Source organism: Lactuca virosa, chromosome 7 (assembly GCF_052849685.1).
Source record: "Lactuca virosa cultivar CGN04683 chromosome 7, Lactuca_virosa_CGN04683_v6, whole genome shotgun sequence".
In the NCBI taxonomy this organism is placed as follows: Eukaryota; Viridiplantae; Streptophyta; class Magnoliopsida; order Asterales; family Asteraceae; genus Lactuca; species Lactuca virosa.
This window is the reverse complement of record NC_136432.1, coordinates 243990849-244011696: the sequence shown is the minus strand read 5'-3', so window position 1 is coordinate 244011696 and position 20848 is coordinate 243990849. Positions and strand designations below refer to the sequence as shown.

General features: G+C 33.0%; 2 protein-coding genes across 3 annotated transcripts; both read left to right on the top strand.

Annotated features, from left to right (window-relative positions):
- Positions 1 to 8135: 8135 nt before the first annotated feature.
- LOC145125760 (regulator of nonsense transcripts UPF3-like) lies at positions 8136 to 12839 on the top strand. Of its 2 annotated transcripts, none has more exons than XM_079061183.1 (13): positions 8136 to 8682; positions 9485 to 9591; positions 9689 to 9784; positions 9869 to 9967; positions 10061 to 10140; positions 10211 to 10330; positions 10413 to 10533; positions 10660 to 10733; positions 10809 to 11124; positions 11253 to 11324; positions 11786 to 11889; positions 11981 to 12032; positions 12190 to 12839. In XM_079061183.1, exons 1-12 carry the CDS (start codon positions 8543 to 8545, stop codon positions 12017 to 12019), a joined length of 1368 nt encoding a protein of 455 aa, XP_078917309.1. In that variant the 5' UTR covers positions 8136 to 8542; the 3' UTR covers positions 12020 to 12032; positions 12190 to 12839. The 2 variants fall into 2 exon arrangements, with proteins under 2 accessions (XP_078917309.1, XP_078917308.1); XM_079061182.1 differs by having other exon boundaries at positions 11774 to 11889.
- A 705-nt stretch (positions 12840 to 13544) lies between these two features.
- On the top strand, positions 13545 to 17832 carry LOC145125761 (FAD/NAD(P)-binding oxidoreductase family protein). Its single transcript, XM_079061184.1, has 9 exons — positions 13545 to 13852; positions 14046 to 14269; positions 14429 to 14539; positions 14718 to 14771; positions 14948 to 15235; positions 15433 to 15624; positions 15711 to 15869; positions 16267 to 16503; positions 17260 to 17832. Exons 1-9 carry the CDS (start codon positions 13663 to 13665, stop codon positions 17572 to 17574), a joined length of 1770 nt encoding a protein of 589 aa, XP_078917310.1. The 5' UTR covers positions 13545 to 13662; the 3' UTR covers positions 17575 to 17832.
- The last annotated feature ends 3016 nt before the right edge of the window (positions 17833 to 20848 follow it).

Here is a 20848-nt window from a genome sequence, read left to right as displayed (position 1 = left end):
TTCATAACATACTTTCTGTTTCTTGCACAATATATATATATATATATATATATATATATATATATATATATATATATACATATATATATATATATTATTTTACATCTTTTGTTTAAATCAAAATTTGAATTCTCAACCATTTGGATCGATGAACCTTTTATTTTTGGTGACTATATAAATAACTTGAAATAACATGTCAGTTATATTATTATAAGCCTTTCATATCACCATGTATAATTATCTTTTTTCTTTTTAAGTTTATTAAATTTTATATATCATTGTATAAACATGATAATATTACCATTAATGTTGAGTTAAATATCATTACCGATATTTTGAAACCATTTTATATATTAATTAAAAATAACAATCGTAGATTTACTTATTCATCATTTCGTTTGTGTTTATTTTTAAATTTTATTTTTAAAAATGTTTATTATTTAAACGTCATATTTAACATTTGTTTTAATTTTTTTTTGAAACGACAAACTAACTAATCTACTCCTAAATAACATATATGTCTCCTAAGAGACTTGAACTCATGACCTCTCATTTGAGAGAGTCACTCCTTACCGCTAAGTCAAATGTCATTTGGTTTAACATTTGTTTTAATTAACCCGTGTAGTACACAGATCTCACACCTAGTCTCCTAATATTTAGGGATTTTATTTAATCATCTAAAGCATGAACAATCAGATTCTAACTGTTTTCTAAGTAGATAATTACCAAATAACAATCACATAAATCAAATTATGCAAGTAATCCCGAAATTATGGAATGTACTGAGTTCACGTTATGACAAATACACTGTCATGTCGTGAACTCAGTTTGGCATAATTATTTTTATTCAATTCAACTAATGTGATTTCAATGTTAGACATACCAATTAGCTTTGATACCACTGATGGGTTTATTAGGTTACAACAAAAATGCTCAAGCGGAAAAACACTTAATAATTAGGATTGGGCACATACAACCTAATTAGGATCTATGTATTCACATTAAGGCAACATACTTTGAATTAATAAAACCTAGCATAAACCCTAGTAATTTCGAAATCTATAAATTAACGTTAAGGGTTTACATGCCTCAAACTTGTTGTAGCAAAAAAGTTACTTCAATCCCTCATTTGAAGAGCATGGAAAGCTAGCACCAAAATGATGATGCCTGTGACATCCCCAAAATCACGGCCAGAAAAGACCGGTTTCATTTATGCTTTTAAAATAATTTCAGAGTAAATCCATTGATTTAAAAGAGTTGCGGAATTTGTTCCCAAAACGAAATATGATAAAATAAGATTTACCAAAGCATTTTTTAAAGAAATGTATTTTCATTAGATAACAAAACTCGGGATGTCATGTTCCGATACAGACATAAAAGCATAAACAATAAAACATAGACCTTACACATAGTTCAAAAACACCTGATAAACACATAGTTCAAAACGTCCATTAAACACTCAGTTCGAAAATACCTGATGAACACATAAGTTCAAAACATCTAGTGAGTTCAAAATACTTAATGAACACCTAGTTCAAAAACAGCTAGTGAACACTTTGTTCAAAATACTTAATGAACACCTAGTTCAAAAACAATGTGATAATAATGTATATCTAAATCCGGCAAGACCAATATTATTAATTAACACATATATATCATATTTCTAAAACAATATATCCCATCCCGTCGATCCCCACATACTGACCCTACACAATGATCTTACGAGATCTAGTCTAAGGAATCGATATGAACAACGAACTGACGAAGCTGCTTCGGAAATTCCCTGGCAGCAAACGAGGATCAATAAAGACATCAAATGAGGGGAATGGAATAAGTTTCACCACGAACCTCCGTTCGTAAAAAGAACCACAAGACAATTAAGTCAGGGGTAGTTATCTAGATAAAAATGCCTAGCCGTGGTCCGAATATCGTGAGGTATTTTACCCCCAGACTCACCCTATCCAACAATATAACACCAGACATACCTATTAGTGGTCTATTACCGACACACTTTATTAGGCAGTCTACGAAGTTCCCTCAATTACTTCGTGAAAAGAAACGCTGACATATGAAGTTCGTTCCATCACTCCATAAAAGAAAGAAACGATGACTCCAAAGCTCTTTCAAAATAAAAAGTATGGGGAAATACTAATAGAGTATTCCCGTACGCTCCAGTAACCGACACACAATAGTGTCAAAAAGACTTTGTACATGATAGTACTTCTGGCACATTATAGTACTCTGGTATGCGTAGGACTCGTACCCGAGAACATAATAATACCTCGGCGCAAGCAGCACCAAAGACACATGGCTTTGAAAAGGACTTCGTACATAAAATGTACTTTTGTACGTAAGACGTACTCCACCGATCATCGATCTCACCACACACGTACTCTTAATAAGAGGCTACCCAATTTCCAAACTTAATTGAACTAAACATCCCTTTTTAAGTCTTAACCCATCACTAGGCAAACCTACGAAGTTTATAATCAATTTTCGATACTATCTCCGTTTAGGCAACACTAACTAGTGTATACTTAACACAGAGTTTTAAGTAATAATATCATATATTCACATCTTAACACATATTGAACCATAACTGATTCGCACGTTGTATATCATCAAATATATATCTAACACGTATTTCGGGCAATAACAAATATTTCACATACATATATATTTAATACTTTAATCAATACTTGTATTAAAATCATGTCCATGAAAGGGACTAACATGATACCTTATCGGATGAACGTATAGTTCAAAAATACATAATCCGTACTCCCGGATCTAAAACTAACCTCCTGATACGATCCATACTCCCAGATCTAAAACTAACCTCCTGATCTGATCCATACTCCCAGATCTAAAACTAACCTCCTCACCCTTTTTTTCTCATTATCCGACTCATCTTTTATCACACACCAACAATCTCATCTACCCATGTTCTACCCAACATATTTGTAGATACAAATATATATATATATATATATATATATATATATATATATATATATATATATATAGTTTAACTCATTTAAAACCTATATAAAACATCCATTCCACACTCATCTCAAATAAACAACAATATGCAAACACATAGCACGTATTTCATAGCAAATACTTCATATTTATGTGTTAGAAGAAAGTAACTACACACTCACTTGAATAAGCGATTATCGGACAACACTACAGCTCTCCAAGTAGTAACTCTTCGGTGAAACTGGGATATCTTCACACACCGGGCTTCTCGCGGGCAGAGCTTCGACTCGGAAACTCTTTTCTTCTGGGATCTTCGGAGCTTCGGGACCCGCTTAGGGTCTCGGGATGATACCGGGGCTTCGGGGGTACTTCTTTGCACGTAAATCGAGGTAATATGGGTGAGAGAAGAGTAAATTAACAACCATGGCCGACTGCCCCTTCAATTCTATTTATAGGGCCATTTTCTGGAAATTCACGTCGTGAAAAGTACTCCCACGTCGTGGGCTTGATCGTCACTGGATGCGTCATCAAAAGTGGGGTCTGGCAGAGTCCAGGTGACGTCATTTATGGGTTCACGTCGTGAACACAGTGTTCACGTCGTGAACTTTGACACAGTATCGGGTTTCGTGCCCCGAACTTCAGAAATTCATATCTTTGGCATACGAGCTCCGTTTTCGACGTTCTTTATATGCGCGCGTAGGTGAGATTATGCTCTACAACTCTCGTTTAGACTTCGTCGGCTAGTTTTGACTTTATATTTATTATATTTTTATTATATTATTTTTAGTAGGCGCGGACAGGAAAACTCCGTTAGAAAATCATAACTCCTTCGTATGACGTCCGTTTTCGTCTGTCTTTTCACCGTTGGACTACTATCGACGAGATATTCAATTCTCGTTTAGATTGTTTCGGCTAAATATCGCTCGATCTCATATTCGAACTTCGGGCTGTACACTGCTAAGCTGAAACTTCGAAAAATCATAACTTCCTCATACGAAGTCAGATTTGGGCGTTCTTTTCATGCACGCTCTCGGTTTAACGTACTCTACGACTTTGGTTTTGATTGCTAAATCCAATTATCACTCTATCGTAAATTCACTATTTACGTCGCGCTGTGTCGTGCCGGTTCTGTCGCGAAACTTCGACAGGTCATAACTTCTTCGTTATAACTCGGATTTTGGTGTTCTTTATATGTACGGAATACTTGTAACATATACTACAACTTAGTTAAGATTAATCCTTCTAAATAATCTTCCATCAAAAAGTCATTTTTTATGCTTATCGTCTCTAAATTGACTAACCCGGATCTACGGGCGTTACAATGCCTCTAATGGCTCACACCCAAACCCTATAAAAGACACTTTAAGAGAAAGGAGAATTTCGTTCACAACCCTCTTTGAAGAGAGAACCACAAAAATTGATGTCAAAGGGGTCTTATTTATAGTTTAGGTAACTTAGGGACAAAGAAATATTTGAATAATTAAATAATGGATTTAAATCCAATTCAAATCCTTTCCTTATATACATCTAGGAGGCTTCTGGAAACCCTAGAAAGGCTCCCAAAACTGTCCACCCTAGGATGGTCCTAGAGCCGCCTCTTTTGTTCAACTATTGAACAATTACAATTCACCCCTTGCACCTTTAATTCATTCTAATTAATCCCAGATTTATTTTGATTAATAATTAAATAATTCTAATTGATTTCTCATTAATTTATTAGTCATATAAACTAACAAATCAATTACTGTAACAATTGATCTCATATTAATTTATTAATCACATAATAAATTAACTAACCAACTGTTTATTTCCAATTAACATATTAATCATAAAATATATTAACAAGTCATTTCCTCATAATTTCCAATTAGTTTATTAATCATATAATAATATAATAAATCATCATATCTCTATAAATGTCATTCTAATCAAGTTCTAGTTATGAGGGCAATCCAAAAAGGACTTTGCTTCTAATTACAAGAATATACCAATTTAGTTACTGGCTTAGACACCTTAATCCAACATTTATAACACTCGAGTCTCAATTATACTTTTCCCATACTTTGATTGGTGGTTTTAAAGTCCAAGGAATGGTAGAAATGAAGGATGAAGCTTGAAGGAATTAATCATAGAAATTTGTAAATTTGAAAAATCTGTGGATTTATACTGAAGGCGTCAGGGTGCCATTTAGGGGGCACCAGGGTAGCCCAGGACCATGGGCTAAACGTGTTTTTAGGGTTTTGAGGCTATTTAAGGTGCGTTAAATCCAAGGGTTTGTCATTTCTCAACATACATTAACCCTAGACCGATCTTGAAGGAACCATAGCCTCCCTTTTCATAGTTTTGAGCTCATCCTCTCTCCTATCATTTATATTGTTGTGTTTTATGGCTTTAGAGTGATGTATTCTTGAACGATTTGGCATTGAAGCTTTGTAATTGAAGAAATCAACCTAATTCATCTTCTGGACCTTGTTATGTCTTAAAGATTCAAGCATTATTGGTTTTCACATTTGGATCTAAGAGTATTTGGAGTTTTAGTCCATTAGTTGATGTTTTGGTCCTTTTTGTGGATTGATCTGTGACGTTTGTACAATTCCATGATCTTAGAATCATATTTGGCTTCAGATCCGACCTTTTGGTGAAGTTTAGAGTACACACATGTGCTCTCTTTACTTTATGCTTGAAGAAAAATGTAATCTTGGACTTTTTGTAATCCATGGCTTTAGATATAGTTGGTTTGGGGTGTTATAATGAATAAAGTTGGAAACATTATACATTAAGACATCATTTGGATCCAAATCTGAGAGTTAGAAGCGTGGACTTAATAGATGAAGTCAAAAATACTTGCTGAATCTGTAAATACGTCGGGGCATCTTTTGGAGGCCGCCAGAGCACCTCTAAGTTTTCCTGATGCGTGTCTGAATTGTATATATATATATATATATATATATATATATATATATATATATATGTGTGTGTGTGGAAAAGTGAATATATGGTTGTCATATATGTAATAGTAGGTATAGAACCATCAAAATTGACTACATTTTGATTAAAAAAACACAATTTTTTTCATCGTTAGCTTCTTTCTATTGCTTTTGAACTCATATTATTTTTTATTTATTGATTCATCTCAAACATCTATGTATTTCGAATGTGTTTTTTAAGAGACCTCTAGTAGGCTTTAAAAACGTTTAAATGAAACAAGAACTTTAAAAACTTTTATTAAGGTGTAAAAGTATATAAAAACAATTTTCAATATATATTTATTATATTTATACTTATTTTTACACATAACTATATTTTATATGTATAAATATGTATTTAAAATGTATTTAAAATGTATTTATACATATACTTATTTAATAATGTTAATAATTACGAACTTAAAAAATAATATATTTATTTGTGTTTTTAATAAAATAATCAAAAAAAAAATAAAGGTTTTTGCTGAAAAGTCTCAATATTTTGAGTCAGTTTACGAAATAGTCATAAATTAATTTGATATCAGCTGAACCGGAAAAAGGGCCATAATGTAACCTTTTACCGATTTTTAGGACTTTTTTTGTAAAAAAAATAATAATTTGAGACTATTTAATAAACTGACCCATAATATTGGTACTATCTGGAGATTTTGTTTATATATATATATATATATATATATATATATATATATATATATATATATATATATATATATATATATATATATATAAGTATCGGCCATTTTTGATAATAATCTATTAACTTTCTCCAAAAACCTCCATTGTTAAACAAACTTTTAAGTTTTCAATATAATGATTCAAGAGAGAAAATCACACAAATATTCATTTTTACCATATGCTAGTTACTTGGTTCAACTTATATATTGATGATGTGATTTCATCAAAGATTATTACTTTATTTAAGAATTTAAGTGCTTATCTATATATTCTCTTATAATGAAGTTTAAAATTTTGAGTTACCAGAATTATACATACGATTTTAAGTACATCATTAATGACTTCACAGTTTTAAGTAAATCAACCATCAACGAGTGAAACCATGAAGAGTTTCATATCAAAGTGGATTAAACGCTTAGTATATAACCAAACCATTATAAAAAGTTTTGAGCTTTAATTGTAAAAAAGATGTAACATGCAATACACCGTATTTAAAAAAGGTATAACGAGTTTTGAGTTTTAATAGTAAATTTTTTGATGTTAGGATAAAACCATGAAAAATATATAAATGTTAAGGATTTTATATCATTTTTCCCAAATTAACTAACCTCGAGATTGAGGTTTTACTCGGAAGGTAAGTAAAAGACTTGCGAAATATAATTATTTAAGAAAGTTGTTTATGTTATAGTTGCATAAAATATCAAGCAATCAAAACCCTCGTAAACTCCTTTCTTTACACGCGAGAGACGCCAACACTTGCTCTCTCTCATCTCGTTATGTTCCTCGAAACCAATGAAAATGCAAGAGATACTAGTCTTGATATGTTTTGTCTAGTAGGTGTTGTTACTATGTTGTGTTGATATTTGTAGAGGTTACTTATTCGTTGCAATTGTTTTCCGACAATAATGGATACTAACAAGTGATGTGGTAATTTTTGAACCCCTTATGGTTGTTTACAGTTGATTTATTTTATTCTAACCAACATGACTATTAGGATAATGAAAATTTAAATTGTTAATTTGCTTCCGTTATACATGATTATATAATTGTTTTGAAATCATCAATTCCAAAACTGGCCATTTGTCACCTCCCCGTACCCTCTTCTTAGGCAATAAGAATCGCTGTCGTCAAATTTTTGTTGTGTCGTTACATTCTTGACTTTTTGACATAACCGGTTTAAGGAAACAAAACTTTGAAACGAGAAAAAATCTTTTATAAGAAAAGTGAAATATCAAAGTGTTTTATATAACAAAGATCTTTAAATCAAATTTTACCACATTAGCAAGATATTTCATGGTTATAATCACATATAAATAATGAAAAAAAATATATAAAAACGTTACAATTTAACAAGGTATCAATTGTTATAACAGTTAAGTTTTCCAAATATAAATAGAAAATAATGAATAAACAAAGAAAAAGAAAACGAAATACATTGGCATTGGCTGTCTTTGTTTAACCTTCTTTTTATGTGATTAACCCCCAATCTTGAACACCCAAACAAAACCTATTAAAAGGTTTCAAGTCGTATTTGGGAATTTTCGTTTCTGCAAATACAATCAATATTCAATATGCACCCCAAAACCATACGAAACACTCATACAGACTTCACCTCCATATTCACAATCCACACCCAAAACCTGTATTTCCTTCAATCCCTCTCTGCTTTCTGACTTTCTATTTCCTGGTTTTTATTTGCATGCCTCCATGGCACTTGTTTCGGCTAAAAATTGAAAAATTAGGGCACAAAACAATCTTCGATCGAAGCCTCGGGGAAGATGTAATTCAAGAAATATTCGACGAATAACATTTTTCTGGGGTTCCAAGCTCACCGGTAAAATATTTTTTTTATAGTGTTTGTCTTTTCTATTTGTGGAAAAAAAAAGTTATAAGCGCGAATGAAGGGTTCGTTGGATCGAACGAAGGCTGTGCTTCGGCACTTGCCACACAACATTTCTCAGTCAGCGCTCATGGAGCAAATTGATGCCCGTTTTTCCGGTCGTTACAACTGGTTCTGTTTCCGTTCCGGGAAGAACAGGTTAGGGTTTTACGTGCTTTTTCTTTGAGCTTCAGCTTAGTGCTACTTCCTTGAAGTTAAATTTTAAGTGATTTTGGGGTTTGGGTTATTATTTACTCATAGATTTTGAAAGAAAAAAGTAAGTTATAGGCGTTTAGAGTTTGGTTTTTGGACCATGTAGATTCTTTTCGTTCGAATTGCTTGCCTTTCACGCTTTATAAACCTTGGAGGTTTCAGGGTATTTTGGTTTTTAGCTGAGATTAGAATTGAAGTAAGACAACGTTTTGTAGCTGTCAGAAGGAATCCAAAGAAGCTTATGTAGAGAACTAGAGACATGCTAGACAATAGTCAGAAAGAATGGTAGATGGAGTATTAAGCACAGTTGACAAACATTAAGCAAGGTGGCTTGTTAGTTTGTGAAGAAAGAACTCATCATTCTGTTCGTTTATATGTGTTTTGCTTCCTGTTTATTATTTGCTACTATTTGGGCATTTGACTGGCCTTGGACTGGTGGTGAAAAATGGATTCATAGTACTTAACTGTGAAATTAGTGTCTGTTATTTATCTTGGTGTTCATTTTTAGTAAAATGATGTCTCAGTAAAGACATAGTTAAAAATCGATCCTTAGATCTTAAAGTGATTTCACTTGTAATCAAACTTATCATAATTGTTTATGGAACTTGATTGGAACTGATGTTTAGAGACTCTATCTAAAAATGTAGAAAAAGTGGTAAATTTGGTGCTTACATATATTGAAAATCAAATCGCCCCTTTTTGACATACTTGTAGTTGTTGTAACAATTTCCATTGAATGTGTTTTCAGTCTGAAGTGTCAATCCTATTCCAGAGCCTACATTGACTTTAAGCATCCAGATGATGTCATTGAGTTTGCAGAGTTCTTTGATGGACACGTGTTTGTTAATGAAAAGGGTAATACTGAAACTCTACATTTAGGCAATTCTAGGGTTTCAAATTGGATTCCCAAATTGAAAATTAGGGATTTTTTTTTTTTTTTTCCATTTTTCAGGCACCCAATTCAAAACTATTGTTGAGTATGCACCTTCACAACGCGTTCCAAAACAATGGTCTAAGAAAGATGGACGTGAAGGCACCATAGACAAAGGTATTGTTAAGATGATTCCCCACTTACCCTTTTCTATTTTTTATAATTATAAATTTATAATTAACTTTTTAATGAACAATATAGATCCTGAATATCTTGAATTCCTCGAGTTAATTTCAAAGCCTGTTGAGAATCTTCCTAGTGCAGAGATACAATTGGAAAGAAAGGAAGCCGAACGAGCTGGTTAGTATTAAATCTGTTAATAATAATAATTAATAATAATAATAATAAGATTTAAATTAACATTTAATTTGAGTTAAAACTTTGATTTTGAAGGTAATGCTAAGGAGGCGCCTATAGTTACTCCTTTAATGGATTTTATTCGCCAAAAAAGAGCAGCCAAGGGTGGATCTCGGGTAGGAATTTTACACTTATACCCCTTCAGAATAAAATATATATTCTCAACTTATATTTTAATAATTCCAGAGGTCATTGCCTAATGGGAAGTTAATGAGAAGGGGTAGTGGTGCATCATCATCATCTTCAACATCAAATTCTCCTGCATTAAAACGTGGTTCTGAAAGAAGAAGGACTTCAACCACCATGGTATCTGAATCTTTTTACATAATAAAGATTAAAAAGCTAACATCTTTCAATGGGTATTAATGTCTTTTTGTTATTAAAACAGTATGTCCCAAGGGATACGGGGAAGGGTAGAAGTGGTAAAGAAAAGTCAACATATGTTCAGGTCCATAAACCTAATGATCAACAGCCTGTTTCTGGAAGTGTTGTACTGGAGGAAGGACGAGGTATATATATATATATATATATATATATATATATATATATATATATATATATATATATATATTATTACTCATCACTCTTTTTTTCTTCCAAAATTAATTTGTTAACATATTTATAAATTTGTGAAGGTTCTTCTGGAACTCCTGATATTGGGAAAAAGAAAATTCTGCTGCTGAAGGGAAAAGAAAAGGAAATACCCCTTGTAAGTTTTGACTCTTTTATTAATTAAAAAAAAAAGAATAGTAATAAGTAGTTAACTAATAATTACCATTTTCAGATAAGCAGTGGTTTGTCATCTGTGAAAATATCCCATGGGTCTGGTGCTCCAAAACAAAGGGAGGGTCAGGGTAGTAGTGGAAGGGTGATTAGAAGCATACTTATTAACAAAGATTCACAACAAAATTTAAATCGGGAAATTGACAGAAAACCCCCTAGACCTCCTCCACCATATAACAGTTTGCAAGATGACATGGAGAAACGTAGTACTAGGAACAAGGATAGACCTGAGCGTGGTGTGTGGACCCCACTTAGGCATTCTGATGATGAATCTCTTTCATCTTCACTTTCTCAATCCAAACCAGATTCTTCAGAAGGTATGATGGACTTTGGAATGGAATGCTTCATTCCATTCCATCCAACCAAAAAGACTCCTAATGTTATTTATATTTATATATTTGGCTTTTACCATATAATTGTGCTGAAAATAGACATGGTTTCATAGGAACTCATGGAGAGGGAAAGTATGACATGAGGGGTGGAAGTGGACGTGGTGGTCATTTCTCACCTGATAATGGTTAGTTTTTTTTTTTTTTTTTTTTTTTGAAAATTTAAAATGCTAATACATTTTATGATACACACGTGTGAATAGTATAAATGCAATGGAATCAGGAATGGAATGAAAAAAACCCCTGTTTGTTGATTTTCACTTCTTCATTAGGACGTGTTTTTGTTCCATTCCATCATGTATTTTTATTATTGAAACCGTTTTTTTTTTCCCAAAAAAATATTATTTGTTATAATAATATATTTGGGATTTGGTGAGTTTTTACTATGTTTAATCTTTTTGTTTTGGTTAGTTATAATGTATAGATTCAAGTGAATATAATTCTATTTCTATATTCAAACCAAACATGATCATGGATTGTAATGGCTGATTCCATTCCTTTATATATGATATGATATATGACCTTAATTAATTTATGAATTATGACAAGGAAATGAGAAAGAAATTACTTTATGTAGATAAATATGCAGGCTCCCATAAACATGGTGGAAGGCGTGGGCCATCATCATATAACAACACTAAGGATGCAGATGGTTCAAAAAAAGGAGTTTCTAGTGGCTATGCTTCTCATGAGGTATAAAATTAATTTCTAGATTATCATTTTTAATTTATTAATATTAATACTAATATTAATATTAATATTAATATGTGATGTGAATATGCAGAAACAGGTCTGGGTTCAGAAGTCAAGCTCTGGTTCTTAGTCTTGTTAGTAAGGTAACATTTTCTCTCATTCTTTTTATTATTATTTTTTATAATATTTGATGCAAATGCAATGTTTGACTTTGGTAGTCTTAAGTTAGGTCCAAAAAATAATATTAGTCACTGTTTATCTTGTAAACTTCTCCAACCCAGTTTTATTTATTTATTGCAGTTGAGTTCAGAGATTGGATTTTTTACAGTATTGGGAGTTGGGAGCATAAACGTGATTGATTGCATCCAAGAAAGTTTTGTTTTGCTAGGAAGCAAAAAAAGATGGTTAAGCAAAGAAGGCTTTTTTTCTGTGGGACCCTGTGAACGGGTGAGATTACGATTCTACCCCCCCTACTTACAAGTTACAAACGGAAACATGAAAAAGGAAAAAGGAAAAAGGAAAGCGGAACAGGATGTGTTTTTTTGTTGAACAAAAAACAAAAAAAAAGGTGAGTGAGTGAGTGGGGATTCTTATGATTATGGTTATGATTATCCTAAAATATAAGAGATGTTGGGTTGGGTGGTTTACCTTTAATATAAATATAAAATAGGTGAAATGAAATTGAAGGCTGATTGTTTGTAAATACTAACCTCAAAATGGTGGGTGTGTTATGTTATGTTATGTTATATGTTGCACTTGCAAATAGAGAGATGGTGATGGGGAGATATGAGCATGATTTTATTATGGTGTTCCTGTAACTCTGGTTTGTGATTAGGCCATGATGCCAACAAGCCTTTGTGGTTTGGGTTTGGTTTTGGTTTTGTTTCATCAAAGGAAATGATTGTGTTGTGTTTTATCTTTATTTGATAATCATGATTTGGTAATCTAAATGTGTTTGTATAGTACTTTGCTTATGCTATAATTCTATTACATCATTAGGGGCTTTTTCTTGTTCACATTGTAATCTTAATGGTTCCATTAAGAGATTAGGCTGGCTTTAAATCGGTTAGATGTGGTGTATTGGTAATAATAAAGACTAATGGGTTCTTCATCATCCACAACTTCAACACATGTAAAATAAGTCATTTTTTTGTAATATAATTTATGTTTGTGCTTTATACAAGTATAATGCAACATTTAGAGCATACATAATATGAGTTTTGGATGAAATAAGTTTGTAAAAGTAAAAAAAAAAAATTGCTATGCGGGATTTTTCGTCTCAAAACGTTTTTAATTTGCTTATAAATTTGTTATATATATATATATATATATATATATATATATATATATATATATATATATATATATGAACGACAGCGGACACTAACATCTGATAGGACAGTATGCTATAACGCCCTCCGAAGAGATAACAACATCCTTAGCAACCCAGTTTCCTGTTAAGGGGCTTCACTGTTTTGGACACCATAATACTCATACTTTTTATAATTATAATAGTATTTAATTTATTTAGTAGGATCCATAAATAAATGTATGAAAAACTTTATTTTTTGTTTTTCTAAAGTGAAACAAAAAAGTAAACCTTACTGAAACTTGAAAGTTGAGTGGCTACAGGAGTAGACTGTAGTGAGTGCTTCGTGTCCTTTTTCAAACTACAAAAATCACCCACAATGGATTGAAAATGAGCTTCATCAATTCAATAATCTCCAAGACCCTTTTCATCTTCATCTCTGTGCTAATCTTTTCTTCCTGTTAATGGCGGCTTTGACAGCTACTTTAGGAACCATCTACAACAAACCATCTCCTTCTTTCAACACACCCAAATTCGTATACAACACCAAACACCGTAGTTCAACCATTTTCGCGCGAACATCTTCCAATGTTACTGATGAGGCGGCTTCATCTTCCTCCTCTTCTACAATTACACAACCGAAACCCTTCCCAGGTCCGACTGAATTAACATTCTACATTTCTAATTTCTATTTGGGGGCAATCTTTCTGTTCGTTACAGTACATGAATCCTTAATTTTAACGAGTGGTTTTACCAAATTGAGTAATTTACCTTCCGCCATAGCTACTGGTATGCACCAGATGTAAAAACAATCAGAAATCATATGATATGATTATGATCTACGCAGGGAAGCCAGAAGCAGATGTTGTTGTTATAGGGAGTGGTCTTGGTGGACTATGCTGTGCAGGACTTCTAGCTAGATACGGGAAAGATGTTATAGTTCTTGAAAGCCATGATCTACCAGGTGGTGCTGCACATTCGTTTGAAATTAAAGATTACAAATTCGATTCTGGGCCTTCTCTGTTTTCCGGATTTCAATCTAGAGGTCTCCAGGCGAATCCTCTTGCACAAGTATTTGTTATATCTTTCATACTTTTCATACCATTCTCCAAAACCACCAAACATGCACAAATCTTCCTTATGCAACAAATGATACTACTCATGATTCATGATATGATATGTATTTGTAGCTATGTTTGTTTTTTTTTTAAGCTGTTGATGGTTTTACAGGTTTTGGATGCTTTGGGAGAGTCCATTCCCTGTGTCAAATATGACTCATGGATGGTTTATGTACCCGAAGGAGAATTTCTATCACGCATTGGTCCTACAGAATTTTTCAAGGTAAACTAGTATTTGTTCATGTTGTTGTAGCACTGTAATTTTCACACAACAAAAAGACTTCAGATAATCCAAAACTAACTTTAGTATCTTTACAATTATGAATTATGTTACTCAAGTGTACTATGAATAGTGGGAAACATGTTCTTATTCAAGATTTCTTTTTTGGAATCCATTTCAGGACTTAGAGACGTATGCTGGTCCAAATGCTGTTTTGGAATGGAGAAAGCTTCTTGTGAGTGACATTCACTTTCTTTTCTTTATACATTCAAAGCACAACGTATCAATTTAGTCTCTTAGATAGTTTTTGAAGGGATTAAACCATTATACTTTGCCTGAGTGGTTAAAAAAGGACTAATCACAAAAATAACCAAAAATGGAAAGGTAATACAAATACTTCCTTTTAAACAGGATGCAATACTTCCATTATCTGCAGCTGCCATGGCTTTGCCACCTCTATCTATTCGAGGTGATTTGGGAGTTGTTTCTACTGCTGGAGTTAGATATGCATATCCACTCCTAAAATCATTTGCAAAAATGGGACCTCAAGGTGTTCTTGGTGCCACAAAGCTTTTACGCCCTTTTTCGGAAATTGTTGATTCATTGGGACTCAAAGATCCTTTCATTAGGAATTGGGTGGATCTTTTGTCTTTCTTACTTGCTGGAGTGAAATCCGATGGTGTTCTTTCAGCAGAAATGGTACATAATCATATCATACATTAACAAGTTTGTTAAGGTAGTTTTTGGTATGATGGAATTGAGGAAGGAATGGAATGGGCTATTCCATTACCACATGTCCTCATCCATTCCATTCCAACCAAACAGAATCCATTCTATTCTTTTTAGTTTTCTAAATGTCTAATCTTTTACCTGTATATATATCCACATATTTGCAGATTTACATGTTTGCAGAATGGTATAAACCAGGTTGTAGTTTAGAATACCCTGTTGGTGGAACTGGAGCACTTGTTGAGGCTCTTGTTAGAGGATTACAAAAATTTGGTGGAAGAATCTCTCTAAGAAGCCATGTGGAGAATATAGTCATTGAAAATGGTCGAGCTATAGGTGTCAAGCTAAGAAGTGGTCAAGTGAGTCAAAGGGACTCATACTTTATCCATATGAATTAAGTTAATTTGTTTACTTATAATAAATTATTTTTGCATTTTTTTTTTAGTTTGTGCGTGCAAAGAAGGCTGTTGTAAGCAATGCATCCATGTGGGACACCATAAAGTTACTACCTAAAGAAGCAGTTCCAAAATCATATGAAGAAAGGATTCAAAATACAAAGCAATGTGAGTCGTTTATGCATCTTCATTTGGGATTTGATGCAGAGGTGAGCATTTAAAATATGGGCAATTCCAATTTATGTTTAATTCTTTCTAGGATTATATGCAATAAATAGCAATGCACTTTTACACATGCTTGCATTTCTTCCTATTATGACATTCTACTTTGAAATTTCTATCCAATTATAGCAACATCAATACAACAAGTTTTAGATTTTTCAAAGTATAATGTCCTAATAAGAAAAAGTCGGAATTGCAATGGTGTAGTTAGGTAGATTTTTTATAGTATAATACCTTAAGAAGAAATAGAATGAAAGTACAATGTTGTAGTAGAAAGAAATGAATGTAGTATGCTATAATACACGAGTATATGAAAGTACATTGCTATTTCTTTCATTTAGTCCTTTTTTTATATCTAAAAGTGTTTATTTACATAATTATTAGGGAATACGGGATGATTTAGGAATTCATCATATAGTTGTGAATGATTGGAATCGTGGAGTTGATGCGGATCAAAATGTGGTGTTGATATCTGTGCCAAGTGTACTAAGTCCGGATTTAGCCCCTCAAGGAAAGCATGTTTTACATGCCTACACCCCGGGAACCGAACCATTTCAACTTTGGGAAGGTCTTGACCGTAGAAGCAACGAATACAAGCAACTTAAAGCCGAGCGATCCGAGGTGGAATCACTGATTCCGGCTCTATTATCATAAAATGATAAGCGGATGAATGGAATCTGTCTAAGGAATTGGAATTTGTCACGCGTTTGGTTGGCAGGAAATGGAATAGAATTCAATAACAAAAATGGAATAATCTAGTAATTTTTCACTATTTCAATATGTTTCATGAGGGTATTTTGGTCTTTTGAATAAAAAATGAAGAATGGAATATAATTTTATTCATGAGCCACTAGAAATGGTAAAATACATCAAACGTGAAATTCAAAGGAATCTGAAGAAATGGAATTCCGTCCATTTGGCAACCAAACACACCATGGAATGGAATCGCAAAATTCAATTCCGTTAGATTCCATTGGTATCCGCAAACCAAACACTCCCCTTAGGGTGTGTTTGGTATACGGAATCCCTAGAAGTGGAATTCGAGATTCCGTTCCATGTTGTGTTTGGTTGCCAAATGGACGAAATTCAATTTCTTCAGATTCTTTTGAATTCCATGTTTGATGGATTTCATCATTCCTAGGGGTGGATCGAAAGAAATAATATTTCATTCCTTCTCTTATCTGTTAAAAGACCAAAATACCCCCATATAAACCAAGCAAATAAATGTAATCGAATTCCATCCCATTTCCTGCCAACCAAATGCGTGACAGATTACAATTCCTTTGGTAGATTTCATCCATTTCAAAGACATTTAACAATATTATTGAGGTTTAAGTGAAATATATTAAAAGGGCAATATTGGAATTTTGATGGCAGGTAATGTGGAAAGCTGTGGAACGGTCACTTGGTCCAGGTTTTAGTAGGGATAAATGTGAGGTGAAGTTAGTTGGAACTCCATTAACACACCAAAGATTTCTTAGAAGGAACAGAGGAACATATGGGCCAGCAATAGAAGCTGGGAAAGAGTCTTTCCCTGGACACCCGACTCCGATTCCGCAGCTTTATTGCTGCGGGGATTCCACATTCCCTGGAATCGGAGTCCCTGCTGTTGCTGCTAGTGGTGCCATTGTTGCTAATTCACTAGTTTCTGTTTCTCAACACTCCCAACTTCTTGATGCTGTAGGGATATAGTAGGACTAAGGTGAGTTATCTCACTTGGGATTCTTCTTGAATGGAATTGGAATTGGAGATTCCACTCCATGGCGGAATTGGAATTTGAAATTCCATTCCGTGTCATGTATGGAGTTTGACATTTATAGCGAACAAAATGTATATCAAATTCTGTATAGAATCAAATACTGTCACTATTGAATTTTATCCTTCTTTTGGTGTAGTGTTATGTGAAGAAATTCAGAATAAATTGAATAAATTTTAGACTTTCAAGTAGAATAGATAGTATTTAAATACAAATTTACAAATATGATCTCAAGTTCTCAATGTCCAAATATTATCTCAACTAGTTGAAAATAAACGTAACATTTTTTGTAGAATATTTCAAAGGCTTTTCATGGTAATATACTAATATTATCTATGCATTAGTATTAATCATGAAAATTATAACATTAACTATGGGGTCTATTATATGGTTGTTTCATATGTATACACGAAGGAAACACATTAATACCTGATAAATAAATACAGTTTTATCAACTATATATTATATGAAACATAAGATATCTTAAACATAAACGGTATCCCAGAAAAATAATAGCCAAAACTTGTGTTTTTAGGGCAAGATATGCGCATATATTTTTTATAATTTTGTGGCCATTATATATTAGTTTTGTTAGTTTATTTTGTTAATAAAAGTATCTAAAATGTACAAAAATTGTCAAACTTGAGTTTTACTGACCGGTTAAACCACAAAATATCCAAATTGATTTTACGTTTTCCCCCTTGTTTTTACTTCTATTTTGTAAGTATCGTGTTTGAATTTTGTGAAACATTTCTAATAAGTACTTTCAAAATTAACAAGATAAATGTTATAAGTTATAATAAAGAAAAGATTTATTTATCTAAAATATGATTTGGCTTTCGCTATTATGATATTTTTACTAATCATAGTTTTATTACATAAGTCATTAATCATTGATTTAAAAAAAGGGGCAATTACTAATCTAGCCAAATTAAGGAAGTGATTAACAATTTTTTGCCAAAAATTAGTAAATGTCCAAATATAGCCCATGAAACCGTAGGTTTCTATATTCGTCTAGTGTTTCGCAAATTCGTCTACTGTTTCGTGTTTTGTATAATTTTTTTTTTCATTTCTAAGATACAAAACCGTAGGTTTTTTAAAACCTACGGTTTCCTCTCGTTTTAGCTACGGTTTCCCAAACCGTAACCTACGGTTTTGGGTATTCCGTTTTTTTATTTTTATTATTTTTATTTTTTTTTAAGTATACTGTTTTAGGGTTTAATCTATACTGTTTTGTCAAAAAAGCTACGGTTTTATTTTATTTATTTTTTTTTTTTTTTGTGATATAGAGTATTAAAAAGAGTGTTTATAAGATGTAGAATTATTTTATTAAAATTTTTTGAGAATTCAAAACAGTAGACTTAAAAAAAACCGTATTTTTTTCCCAAAACTGTAGCTAAAACGAGAGGAAACCGTAGGTTTTAAAAAACCTACGGTTTTGTATCTTAGAAATGAAAAAATATATATATACAAAACACGAAACAGTAGACGAATTGGCGAAACAGTAGATGAATTACCACAAAAGAGTAGTCAACGTCCGTTGACCGTAGTCAACTGCTGTTGACCGTAGTCAACTATAGGTTGACTACTCTTTTGTGGGCTATTTTTGGGTAAGAGTTTTTTTTTGCTATTATTTGATAAGTAATTAGCAATTATGGTTAGATTTGTATTTTCCCCTTGAAAAAAATATTAACACAAAATATGATGTTTAACGTGCGATTTCTTATAGAAAAAACCATTATAGTTGAATACCCAAAAAAAAAACCACATATAACATATTTTAAAGCATTTATAATATGTTTACTTAAAAACATTACACTTGCAAAATTTGAAGAAGGTTGTTAAAGATTATAAGTATAATATTTCTTGGAATTACACCTAAAAACATTATTTTGAAAGGACAAAACTGCACAAATGGTCTCTGTGGTTTGCTGAAAATTGCCACTTTAGTCCAAAAAGTTTTGGACTAGCACCATAGGTCTAAAGTTTTCATTTTGTTGCGAGTATGGTCCAACTTCTATTGATCTTTTTTATAATGACAATTTTGCCCTTACCTTTTTCTTTTTCAGTTTATTTATTTCTTTTCCAGCTAACCACAGAAATTAAAAAAGACAAAACCCTCTCTCTCTCAAAAATTAAAAAGAAATTAAAAAGGACAAAACCCTCTCTCCCTCTCTCTCTCTCTCTCTCTCTCAATTCGTCTTCCACCTCCGCAACCAAAAGAAATTTGGCCTCCAATCAGAAATATGTTCCTCTCATCCCTCCTCTCGCCGGAAACCCCTACACATAAAAATCTAGTAACATTCAGCGCCTCCCCACTCCACCACCATCACCATCGTTTATACAGCCGGAGATAGAGGGGAATCTACATCTGATTCAACTCAGCGATGACAAATCCACCTGCATCCATTTTTTGTTCTTTGGAATCAAAGAACACAACAGTTTCATCTTCTGAAAGATTAGTTTCATCATCGGAAAGATTGAACACTAGAATCCATCATCGTTTTTGAACCCTAATGTCTCCTGCCTTATGAAATTTCAGAAGAATGATGTCGGAATTCTCCCACATGGAGGCAGGAGGAGAAACCCCAAAATATGGAAAAAATCACAATTATCTTTATCTTCAAGGTTAGAAATAATAGTCGGATTTTTGATTTGAGGATGAAAGGTTCGATCAAGATCCCCTCCTCCACCCACTAGAAATTACAACCACCATTAGACAAGCATAACACCAGTGCGATAAATGCAGTAGATAAACGAGAAACTTGACGCGTCTGAAACCCTAGGTCGCCGCCCTGCGTCTTCTCCGTTACCCAGGTTTGTTCACCAAGCTTTAACGAGGGAGGGAGGAAGGGGGGGGGGGAGCCCTTCGTCTTCGGATAAGGATTTTCCTGCCGGAGGTTGGTGGTGGGGCTGAAGGTAGGGTTGAAGGCGGTTGTGGTTGACGGTGGTGGCGATGACGATCCTTCTTCTTTTAGGTGTTTCATCGAGCACCTGGATCTTGGTCTGACCTCGTCTCCTCCGGCTCCAGTGACTGCTCTGGTGGGCGAGAGATTGAAGGTGGGTTCCAAGTTCAAGAGCATTGTGCTGGAATATTTTTCACACGATAAACACATACTCAAATACATAAGAGAGAGAGAGAGAGAGAGAGAGAGAGATTTATTTTTATTTTATTTTTTAAATCTGAAAATCAGAAAAATAAATAAGAGA